General features: G+C 36.3%; 1 protein-coding gene across 1 annotated transcript in view; it reads right to left on the reverse strand.

Moving 5' to 3' along the window:
- The window catches only part of LOC136856798 (uncharacterized), a 123891-nt gene that overhangs the window by 31617 nt on the left and 79215 nt on the right, over positions 1-13059 (reverse strand). The window contains exons 6-7 of the mRNA XM_067134911.2: positions 12812-12998; positions 6615-6722 (exon numbers count right to left, since the gene is read on the reverse strand). Of these exons, the coding sequence (XP_066991012.1) occupies positions 6615-6722; positions 12812-12998 (295 nt within the window). The remainder of the gene's footprint in view (positions 1-6614; positions 6723-12811; positions 12999-13059) is intronic.

Raw genomic sequence — 13059 nt, forward strand, 5'->3', positions numbered from 1 at the left:
AAATATTAATACCAAAACAATAAATCGATTGATAGTCAAATCACCATGTATATATTCATCTCTATAAAAAATTACTAAAGCTGAAATAAACAATACAAACCCTATAAATAAAAGTGATATCCAATCAAACAAAAAGGTTATAACAATTGAACTTCTATTCAAATTTAATACTTCTCACTCAATAAAAATCACTAAATCATATATAATAAAATAAAATCCTATAATTACCAAAATTATTGCTACAATAAACAAAAATAAAAAACTTAAAAAACAAATAGACAATGGTCATAAAATGGTTTAAAGTAGTTACCTACATCACTGGTATCACAAACCAACATTTTACTTTAAACTATTTAAACACAATCACAATATACATAAATCTCCCTTTAATACTAAAATATTTAATGGTAATCAATGAAGCATTAGCAAAATAAACTCACGACTATATCCTCTTGAACAAGAGTAATTTCCAGAATATATTATACCATGTTGGCGATAAGCATATAAATATAAAGTGTATACTGCTCTAAAAAATGACAACAATATTAATATAACCATAGACACTCACGATCAAGCAACCAATCTATTAAATAGACTAATTTCACCCACCAACATTTTACTTTAAACTATTTAAACACAATCACAATATACATAAATCTCCCTTTAATACTAAAATATTTAATGGTAATCAATGAAGCATTAGCAAAATAAACTCACGACTATATCCTCTTGAACAAGAGTAATTTCCAGAATATATTATACCATGTTGGCGATAAGCATATAAATATAAAGTGTATACTGCTCTAAAAAATGACAACAATATTAATATAACCATAGACACTCACGATCAAGCAACCAATCTATTAAATAGACTAATTTCACCCATTAAATTTAAAGAAGGAGGCACAGCAAGCTCATGTTTCACAGCAAAAAGTGTGTGAGGTGAAATGTACTTTATTCATTATATTTAAAAAGAAATCCTTTCATTTTTGTTTTAATTTTCATAAATATTAGGAAAAGAACAGTATCTGTTCTGTTTTTTTATAACTTGGTAAAGGTTTCTCATACTGCAATTTTTGTGTATGAGATTTTTTCTTGTACATTGGTTAATATATTTTTCATAGATTTTTGGGGTAATTGTTAAAATATTGCTAGTTTTTACTGAGTATCCCACAGAGGAGCCTCAGAAAGAATGTCATTGTTCAGGGGAGCCATGGACTCAAAAATGTTGAAAACCACTAGCACACCGGTAACCAATTTTCTCAGTGTTAGTCCCTCTCATTGGCTAATGATACTTTCATATGTGAAATGTATCCTGGAATGGATGTTTTGAGATGGTATGGTAAGAAAACATCCTCCTTCCAAGGTTAGCTTCAACTAGGGAGCAGTGAAGCATCCACTGGGACTAAGTCCAGAGAGTTGGGTGGCACACAACAGTTACCTTGTGCTTTTCTAGATAATTATAGTCAAAGAATGATTGTGGCACATCATTGTCATGCAAGATGTAAATCAGATTTTCCTCTTCCTGTGCATAACGGCTTCAAGTACTTCAAAACGTAGAAAGATTTGTTTATTATATGACTATATGCATACATTAATAATGACATATGGCCTCTGCAGAGGCCTGGTGTAGGTCTTTTGAAATTGTGCCCATGATGGAACACATTCATAATGTAGAAGGCAAGGAAGCTTCTATTACATCTTTAAAAATATGATTGCACTCAGCCATGCCTGAAACTACTACTTGCTTGTGTCCAGTGTTCTGTCATCCAGCTCTGTATCCAGATACTGTAGTGCATTAAATCTATTGATGATACAGTGGTTCCTTTCGTTCTAAATTTCCATGGATTTATATGTATTCTATTGCTTGTTTGTTCATTTTTGTGTAGTTTGTTTTTGTATTTGTAGTACTTATAAATTCATCTTGTCTGATGTGATGACTACTCTGTCCTCTGATATGCCTGCTGTTCACCCTGCTGTTCTCTAACCACTGCAGTGAACAAGCACTAGCACCACCTCACCCAAATGCAATCATATTTTGAATAAGCAATCATTTTATGTGAATGTTGATCTCATGATTACAGTTAACCTTCTGTTTTACATGGAATCTGATCCACAGGAATGTGACTTCTCATTTTATAAATATTATTTGCATCAGCCAGTGTTTAAACCAGGCCTTTCCAACTCGAGCACTCTGTGCTGGAGCGCACCAGCGCTGCACTCAGCAGCACCGTTCCCCTCCTTCCCCAACTACTCCATGCAGTACATTGCATTTTACATCAAGAATAATTATGTGCAAAAATCTTTCGCAACTTTAAATCTGTTATGGATACTGTGTCAAAATGTGTAAATTTCTGCAGAAAGCAAGGTTTGAACCATAGGTATTTCAAATGATTTTTAAAATATCTCGAGGCAGAATGTAGCGACATTCCCTGTTGTTGTATTGTGCGCTGGTTAAGTTGCGCGAAAGTGCTAGTAACCTTCTTTGCAATAATTGAAGAAATTTCTCTGTTCATAGAGATGAAAGATTTTCCACAACCAACTCTGCGGAATAAACAATGGGTAGCTGACCTCGCTTCCTTGGCGAACATAACGTCTTATTTAAATGATTTAAATATTTCATTGCAAGGGAGAAACACAATGATGACCACCATATGTGATAGAATTAAGACTTTCAAAACGCAGAGTTTTTTTTATGGAAAAGACATCTTGAAGCCGAAAATTTTGACAATTTTGCTTCATTAAAATCATTACATTTGTCTACTTACGAAAATCTTGGAGACTATCAGACGTCGTTACAGACTTTGCACGAAGAATTAAATGCCCGATTCAAAGAAATGAATGATATGGCACCTCATCTTGAAATATTTATGACCCCATTTTCAGCGCGTCCTGAAAAATCACCATCATATTTCCAAACAGAGCTGATAAAACTACAGTGCAATGCAATCCTAAAAGACAGGTACTACCACTACAATGGTGATTTAATTTCATTTTACAAAGGTGTTCATCCACAGGAATTTCCCACACTTCATGCTTTTGCCTTAAAATTTACGTGAATGTTCGGTACAACTTATGCATGCGAACAGATGTTTTCAATTCTTAATTTTAAATGTAGAACTAGGACTTCTCTGTCTGATACTGTCTTAGAGACTGTACTTAGAATTTCTACTGCCAAATCGATTGTAAATATCGGTAATAAGTTGCTGCAAAACGATGTCAACAATCGACTTAAACGCTACATGTACATTAAGGCAAACACAATGTATGCACAGAATAAATTGTTTGTTTATGTGTTCACAGAATTGTCATAAATAATATTGTTTTCATAAGCTGCGCGCTGACTTGACGACCTGTGGTTCTGCCTCTGCTACTTCCCCTGCTTCCCCCACCACGTATACAGTACTATAGCACAACACCGGGGCTGCTGCCGGGGCCGCGAGAGCACCTCAGTTGGAATCGTTTGGTTTAAACCATGGTTGCATTGGTGATAAACCAGTGGTGTAGCCACTCGGGTATTACACCTCTACTATACATAAAGGACATCACCTCTCTATTTAAAATGTAAAGCTACATTGCTTTGACATATGACCGTCAGCAATTTGTTGGAGAGCTGAACAGCAAGCTTCTTGAATTAGGGTCACCATCTACTGATGTGAAATGATGTACAAGTCTGGTGTCGTTGCTGTTCTGTGTTCTATTTGCTTTAAAATGAGTTAAGCACATGTAGCACTGAGTTGTGTTCATACAGTCCTCTCTGTATGCTTGTCTAAACATTCCAAATGTTTCTATAAAGTTCATACAAAGTCTGAAGCAAAATTACATGCAATTACCTAGTTCTTCCTGGCCTTTCGTGGGTAATTAAAATTCATAAATGTGGTTAATTGCATGAACTGAAGTAGAAAACTATATCCAGAATGACCTAAAGGGGTATTGTAATAAACATCTTCTCAGTTATCCCCATTTGCAACCACCATACCAGTATATAATCAACCACTATGGTCTTGGAATTAGCTTAGTACGATAACCTCCTTTGTAGATGGTAAAGGTTCAATTTCTGGCTATGCCATACGTTAATACTGGTTTGAGACTCTTGATTGGAGTGCACTCAGTCTCAAAAAACACAAAAGAAATGTGAGTTAACATCCTACTCAGCCATCTTAGAAGTGCTTTTCTTTGCATTCCTTCCTCATATCCAGTACTTAATATGCTGCTCAAGACCATTGACCTCTTCAATTCTGTAAATGTACATATCTGTACAGAGACCAAAGCCACACATGTTATCAGGCAAGCTCAAAAGAAGGGACTGATAATCTTGTTGTTTTGCCCCTTTAAACAATTATTACTACCAACAGACAGACTGAGTACACGAGGCTGTTAACGACAATGATCCTAACTCCCTTGCATGGAATATAGAGGGTTCTTTGCAATCTATTGTAACAAATTCAAGCAGTTTTAAGTTAATAAGAGACTTGCCTCCACCAACAGTGATGTTCTATGTGATGGCCTCAAGCATGAGCCTACTGCTCTGCATTGCAGTTTCTACTCCAGCAAAATACAGTGATGTCCATTTTATTTCACTGCTCCTGTCAGGCTTTCCAGAGACTATCCCCAGTTTGTGCTCTTCTGCTCCAAGGGCCCTTTCCAGTTACCCAAATGAACAGAAATCCACTGTCAATGCATCAGGTAATTTAACATAAATGTTGCTGTAAGTAATGGAATGAATTCTCAATTTTCTCTCTATGTCCTCCAAAAATTGACAGGTTGAAACAGACATTTGGTTTTAAGCCTTGTCCTGATGGAATCAAACCATATTTCAATCTGCAACATACAGACTTGGGACTTCCATGTGGAAAATTTGGATCAGGACATTAATCTTATAACAGACAGAGCAGACTTGAACATTTTTAGCTACCTAATAAATGGTTAACTTGCTTTTGTACCTGATGCTACTGTGTATGCTAAAAGCAGGGTAAGTCTTAATTGTGGCTTACTCTATGATGATTGATTTAATTTCTGTGGCTCATTAATTTCAAACATAGTAAGCAGTCTCAAGAAACACAACAGGAAAGTGAGTTAACATCCCACTCAGCCATCTTAGAAGTGCTTTTCTTTGCATTCCTTCCTCATCTCCAGTACTTAACATGCTATGTCTTCACTGAAGAAAAATTTTATTAAGGTACCTAGAGGAGTCCTACTTGTTACAGAAATGTATTCTCAAATGCCGTTATCTCCAGACCTACACCAACAAGATAGGATGATTGCAGGCAGTAGACCATCATTGTGAAAATGTGGACTCTTAATAAGAATGTTTGAGATCAGTAGTGATGACAGGGTATTAGTGGGGGAGGGGGCACAAAAATGTATAGACAGCAAAAGGTACCCAGGTCTGAAGGATATAGAGCTATAAAATGGTAAGATTTTGATGATCTCTGAGTGAAGGTTGACAGTCTATTAAATTGAGTATGTATTACAATTAAATAGCAGTATGGCATGATTTTACAATAAAAAAGACAATTTTGTATTTGACTACACACTAACAAAGTAACACACTTGATAGAACTGAACAGACTCATTGTCTGAGTGAGATGGACGAATGCGTGCGGCAAGCGGGTGACCTTCGCAAAAATATACCCCTGTTACCTTTCGTCGCAAAACATACACATGCTCCGCAGATCTCCATTACTTGCTGTGGCACTGTACACTTCGGTTAGTCGCGACGAATGACATTTTGTGCACATTTCCCATAAGTATACAGTATTTCTTAATAATTAAAGAAATTAAAGGAAAGAATTAGCTGAAAAGACAACAAGGTTTGTACAAATTGCTTCTTTAAAAAAAATATAATCCCTAGTTTCAGGTGGCTTAAATGGAATACAATTTGTTTTCTCCACAAAATTGGGGTGGGGGGGGATTGCACCCCTCGGCCCTCCCTGATCGCCACCACTGTTCTGGACGTAATTGGTTTGGAGGATGTTTCAACTGAAGCTACTAAGATGGTTGTGAGCATTTGCGAACAATGTGAATCTTCATAATGAACTAACAAAAAAGTAACTTTTTCGTGCATCACCAAAGGAAATAAAATTCTTTAAAATATGTAACTTTCTACATGTGAGTCTTCGGAGACTATAAACAGTGCTATTGAACTTAATTCTTGTATGAGTAAAGTTGTAAAATGTAAGTTGTGAAATATAACTATACTCTGTACACTTGCAGAATCCTGATTTCAAGAAATATGCAATTTCAAGGGATATTAATGTTGCAACTTTTAAACTTCCGCTAGAAGATTATAATCAAATTCTCGTTAAGATTTATAACATGTGCATATTTATTTAATTCAAAAGAGCTTTGTTGTTTGAATGGTAACTCAACTGTGAATTTTTTTTCTTTTGAATATAACTCTCATGTTATAATGTGAAAAAAAAATGTTGCCGTTACAACATAGTTTCAGTTGACAGCTCACTATTATGAATCTTTAACCAACTTGCTTCATCTCACATCTTAAGAACTTCTATCTTATTTAGAGTTTATAAATATTTTCATACATATATTAACTCTTCATAGGGTAACTTGGTAAAATAAAACTTATTTTCACTTCAATTATTTTACTATACCTGTCTCCCATGGCATCAATTAGTCCAAGAGATTTGTTAAAGGTGAATGGATTAATAACAACAGCTGTGATGGTTAGTTCTTTCTTGAACATTTCATATGGTGAAACACTGGAAGAAAGACAAAATATTCCTTAAATAAGTAACATAGTCATTAAATTTGTACAAAAAGAAACTTTTTTTTTTTACTACTTGTTTAACGTCACACTAACATATCAAAGATTTTTATGGCGGAAGAATGGGAAAGGGCTAGGATTGGGAAGGTAGTGGCTGTGGCCTTAATTATGGTATAGCCTGGTGAGAAAATAGGAAACCATGCAAAACTATCTTCTGGGCTGCCAATGGCAGGATTCAAACCCACTATCTCCCGAATGCAAGCTCACAGCTGTATGACCCTAACTGCATGGCCAACTCGCTCTAAAGAAAGAAAGTCAATCTATTCCTATATTGTTCATTGTGCTCTCTGCTAAACTCTTTCAGTCTATTCATTAAAGAATGACCAATAACCAACAAACAATAATTAGGGACATTTTCCAATTTCAGGTGGTCTACATTACATTGAAATCCAGACAGAGGTAACATCCGTGTTCCTAAAACATCCAGTACACAAATTGTTTTCCCTTGAGTTGTCCTTATTATGGAAAGGTCTAATGGAGGGGAAAATCCTGTTTTTATAAAGTTCATAGAAACAATCCTGTTTAGTGAAAATGTCCAATTTGAAGGGAGGGCTATTTGAAAATTGAACATTCTGTCACAAATCATCCATTGACAGAGCTGGCAATTGTACCAAAACAAAAAAGTGTTCTTAACCAAAACAAAAAAAAGTCTGTATCATCAGGAGGAACATCTCTTCAGGATTGCTGTTGAGCTTAGCTGATATGAAATGGTCCTTAAATATCATGGAATGGCATTATTGCTTTTGTACTCTTGATTAGCCACAAGATTGAACAGTATACAATGATTTGCAGTGTATTTTTTGCTTAATGGTTTTTTCACACTTAAATGGCCTCTTAATACTTGAATGACTAGAGTATCCATATCATCCTGTTGCTGTTGTGGGATGAATTCAATTAGGTGCAAATGTAGTAAGTTTGGTCTATGCCAATGACTTGGTCTTAATGGCAGATTGTGCCAAGAGCCTGAAAATAGGTGTAAAGAGTATGATATGAAAATTAGCCTTTCCGAGACTGAAGTGATGTTAGTCTTTAAGAAACCTAAGAGAATTGAATGTCAGATTGGGAATACAAAGCTGGAACAGGTAGACCATTTCAAGTATTTAGGATATGTATTCTTACAGCATGACAATATAATAAGTGAGATTGAATCAAGGTGCAGCAAAGCTAACGCAGTGAGCTCGCAGTTGCTATCATGAGTATTCTGTAAGAAAGAAGTCAGCTTCCAGATGAAACTGTCTTTACACTGGTCTCTTTTCAGACCAACCGAGCTCGATAGCTGCAGTCGCTTAAGTGCGGCCAGTATCCAGTATTCAGGAGATAGTAGGTTCAAACCCCACTGTCAGCAGCCCTGAAAATGGTTTTCCGTGGTTTCCCATTTTCACACCAGGCAAATGCTGGGGCTGTACCTTAATTAAGGCCACGGCCGCTTCCTTCCCACTCCTAGCCCTTTCCTGTCCCATCGTCGCCATAAGACCTATCTGTGTCGGTGCGAGGTAAAGCAACTAGCATTATTATACTTTTCAGACCAACTGTGGTTTATGGGAGTGAAAGGTGGGTGGGTACAGATATCTTGTTAATAAGTAATATACATAAAAGTTGTGGGAATCATCGCTGGTGCAAACAGGTGGGTACTTCGGAATGAAGAGAGAAATGAACTTGATTGATGAAGCTGTACACTACACATACATACATATCCCACGTTGTTTCATCTTAAGCGATGGGCCGGTGAACGAGGCTTCTCCACCAGTTTGTCTGAATTTCTCTCCTTTTTCGATGCTTTCCAAAGTATGTCCTCACTGTTGAATGTCAATCTTCACTATGTCCTTATACCTGAGTCTTGGTCGCCCTCTTGGTCTTTTGTCTTTAACCCATGAACGCCTAGCGTTGCATATGTGCAACGGCATGCCGGTGCTCATTTCTTTCAATGTATGAAGTTGTTTTTCAGTAAAAGAATGAAAATTGTGCGTGTATTCGGTAAAGGGAAGTGTTGTGCTTTGTTACGAGTCGGCTAATCAATAGTCACCGCTTGATTGTTGACGAGGTGTATGTTTGAAGTTTGCCGTGTGTCCCAGCTATCACAATGGCATACCATAAGAGGTAAGATTCGCTATATAATTTTATGATTTAGAAATAATTAACCTCTTTTCGAAAATCCAGAAAGTAAATTCATCAGAGTTTGAATGTAGCATGATTCCTTTTACAATTAATAACTTGTGGGCGAGTGAGATCCACATATTCCCGGCGTTGAATATTCGCAACGTTAGGCGGATCCGTTGTCAAATCGCTTCCTTATGTACCAATTTGGTATTGAAGGGTTTGTTATTGACGTAACAACCCTATGTTGCTGTGCATGCAATTCAAACTCATATACCAGTTTTGTGATCCATATTATTATTATTATTATTATTATTATTATTATTATTATTATTATTATTATTATTATTATTATAAGTGGTGGTAGGAAATTTTATCTCGTATATATAAGAGGAAATCATAGTTGAATAGCGCCATTTATTCGATTCACATTTCTTCAGGGGGCTTGACATTCGCAGAAATTCTCGAGGAGGTAGAGAAGCGAAGCGAAGGGGTAGATACTATTTATATAGAACCTCCAGAGCCTACACCGCTTCCGGATGAAGACTCGGCAGATGAGGACGAGGAAGGGCTTATTGACAATCTGAGTCATAGGCAGCTTGCTGCGGGAGCTGAAGTTGTTCTTTCCAACGAAGAAAGACTGGAGGAAGATTGCAATGATGAGTGTGATATTGTCCCGCCTAATGATAGTGCTTCTGCAGCTGCAATTGTGTTTCTAATCGAAATCCGTTCATACCTCAAGTTACACGAAACTGGACTGTAAGAGACTTTTCACTACCTTCCGGTATCTTTCCTGATAGTGACTTTGCAAAGTATAGTGACTTTTCATCTGTTGAACTATTCGAATTGTTCTTTGATGATGATTTATTTGATTACATACTGCAGGAAATACGGAATTATGCGTGATTCAAGAACTGTTCCGTACAGCTTGTGTAAGTGTGACGTTGGGCTCTGCATATGTTGCTTCATTCCGTTCTACACAAAGGGACATACAGATCACCGAGTCTTAAGAGGAACCCACAGCAAATGATCACACCAGTAAACTGAAGAACTCTGAATACACTGCCAGTTTTCAACATAATTTTCCAATAAATATATTTATTTTGATTACTGTATATATAGTATATATAAAATAGGTACTGTAAATAATGTCTTATTGTATATAAACTATTTTTTTGTCTCTTAGTAAATAATCAACTCAACAATAACTTATATCTTCTCCTCCACGTTCATTGTCCTCTTATTTTCATTATTTTCTCGAAGAAAACAACATACGTGTTGGTACCTTGCAGACTACTACTTAAGTGCCATATGCAACACCCTATATTTCTGAAACTAAACATGTTTGCTTCAAAATAATGGATCTTCCTTGAATAATACCCTATCCTAAGAATGTTTATTAAGAAAAATTGAACATTTCAAAAAATAAAAAATTTGGGCGTTCAAGGGTTAAGTTTTAGATCATACATTTTTTTCGGTTATCTGTTATCTCCCATGCGTTACATATGTCCATACCATCTCAGTCACTGCGCTGTTATTCTGTCCTGCAGTCTTACAACTTGAGCCTGCTTGCAGATTTCCTCATTATGGACTCTGTCCCTCCGTGTTTTACCAATCAAGCTATGGACAAATCTCATTTCTGCTGCCTGGATTCTACTAACATCTTTTTTTCTCATGGTCCATGTTTCGCAACCATAGGTCAGGATTGGTACGTAATAGGTTTCATATATGACACTCTTACAGTTTGTTGGTATTTTCTTGTTCTGTATTATGTCTTTAACTATTTTGTAAAAGTTGCTACCTGCCTGAATTCTATGGAAAATTTCCTTGTCTATAAAACCAGTATCAGAGATAACACTTCCAAGATATTTGAATTGATGGTTCATCTGTAGCTGTTTCCCCTCCATTTTAATGTGTCTCATTGGTTGTCCGTATCTCTTCATGACTTTAACCTCACTTTTCTCTTGGCTGCAGATGAGTCCATATTCTTTAGCAGCTTCTGTCCAGGAGTTTATTTGTTCTTGAAGGTCTTCTTTAGAGTCTCCCCACAAGCATATATCATCCGCGAACAAGTTAACTTTCATTTTCTTACCTCCAATGGTTTGGTGAACTTTTCTCTGAATCTCGTTCATCACAGTGATGAAAAGAAGAGGAGACAAAACACCACCCTGTCTTAACCCAGATTTTATATCAAAGGTTTCAGTTATTCCTACAAGTGTTTTGACTTTACTTTCGGGTATCTTCATACAAATTCTTGATCCTGTGTATCATGTCATCCTGTATTCCAGTTTTCTTCAATGTTTCCCACACCTTCTCTCTGTTCACAGCATCAAATGCTTTCTAGATATCCAGAAAGGCTAACCACAAATCTCGGTTGTGTTCGTAGTATTTTTCCATTAACTGATGGACTATAAAGAGTAAATGAGTTGTTGATCTCCTCTTCCTGAATCCATACTGTTCTTCGAAGAGGTTCTCTTCAATAAGGGGTCTGATTTTACGCTCTATAATTCTGTCATAAAGTTTACCAACTTGAGATGTTAAAGTGATGTCTCTATAGTTGAAACATTTCTTTCTATCTCCTTTCTTGAAAATTGGAATTATGATGCCTGTTTTCCAATCGACTGGTATGTCCCCTTCTTTCCAGATCTTAAGAAAGAGTCTGTAGATCCATTGTTTTCCAGAAATGCCCATAGCCTTGATCATTTCTCCATTAATTTCATCAGCACCAGCTGATTTTCCAGTTTTGATGTATTTCCAGGCATATTCTACATCATTCCATGTTAAGTCTAACCCGTTGTCATAGGCAGACTTGCATGAGATAGTACCGGTACTGTCTTTTTGTGACAGCTGTACTACTGAAATTTTATATTTTCTTTATTGTAAGTAAATACAGAACAATTATGAAATTCTTAAACTGGCTTTGGTAGTGGATCATGTGAGGTGAATGGAGGAAGATAGGCTGCCTAGGAGAATAATGGACTAGGTTGTGGAGTGTAAAGGAAGTAGAGGGAGAAAAAGACTAATCGAGATGGTCTAAAGGAAATCAGTGAGCAACGGTGACTGATAAAGGATATGGAAAGAAGGAAGATAAAACTTGTAGGTTAATTACCGTGAGACATAATGACTTCCTAGTAAACGTCTTTGAAGGAAAAATACCAGGAAAGAAAGGAAGAGGAAGACCAAGGAAGACATACTTTGAGGATGTGAGAAACTTGATGGGATGTAAAGACTACAAGGAAGTGAAGAAAACAGCAGGATTGAGAGGAGAATGGCTGCTTTGCCTTTAGTGTATGAGTGTCTATATCATTTCTTCTTCTTGTATTGTATTGCTTAATGAGTAATTAATCAGGTTTTCTTTAATGTCCATTATACATTGGTAAGTATATATTGAGGGAAGAGTCATTATTCCCAGTTCTTGCAAAATGGCCCCTCATGATTGCTTGCCTGAAATTCTCTGTACACACCTTTTTGCTTCTTTTTTTGCTTTATAATGACATCCTGAGCCCCCGTGGAATTTCCCCACATTATTGTTTGATACTGTACATGTGAATAAAAGAAAGCATAGTAAGCAGATATTATTTGAGGTTTGCTAACACATTTTTTCAGGTGGGAAACACAAAAATAGGTGCAGATAAGACTTGAAACGTGGAAAGGCAAGTTTCAGTATTTCATCCGTAAGATCAATGAACAGAGATGGCACTCTTCTATTAAAAGTACTTCTTTTCTAAAGGGAATATTGTTCATATGTTCTACAGCTACTTCATACTGATTTTGACATATGATAATGAAACATGTATCTATACAAGGGCTGCAAACATCAAGGATAAAGATACTGAGTTCCACTATCCAGAATACCAAGATGGATATATTAGGCACTTATAAATATAAAACTCATGAAATATGTAAATAAGAGACACACTGATAACCTACCTTATTTTTGTCTCAGGTGAGGCAACACCAAATATGCACAATTTTCCTCCAGAATTTAGAAGAGTCACTGCCTCTTCAATGGCAGGACCATAGCCACTGCAGTCTACAACTAAGTCAAATCCCCAGTCAGGGTTAGCTGCTTTGCGAACTTTTAGTTCACTTGGTTTGATAGCCTCAAAATCTGTTTCTGTGAAGATAAGAAAAAAAAGCATTACTTTCTACCAGGTATCCAAAAACGTTTGTGCTGT

Source organism: Anabrus simplex, chromosome 1, assembly GCF_040414725.1.
Source record: "Anabrus simplex isolate iqAnaSimp1 chromosome 1, ASM4041472v1, whole genome shotgun sequence".
NCBI lineage: Eukaryota > Metazoa > Arthropoda > Insecta > Orthoptera > Tettigoniidae > Anabrus > Anabrus simplex.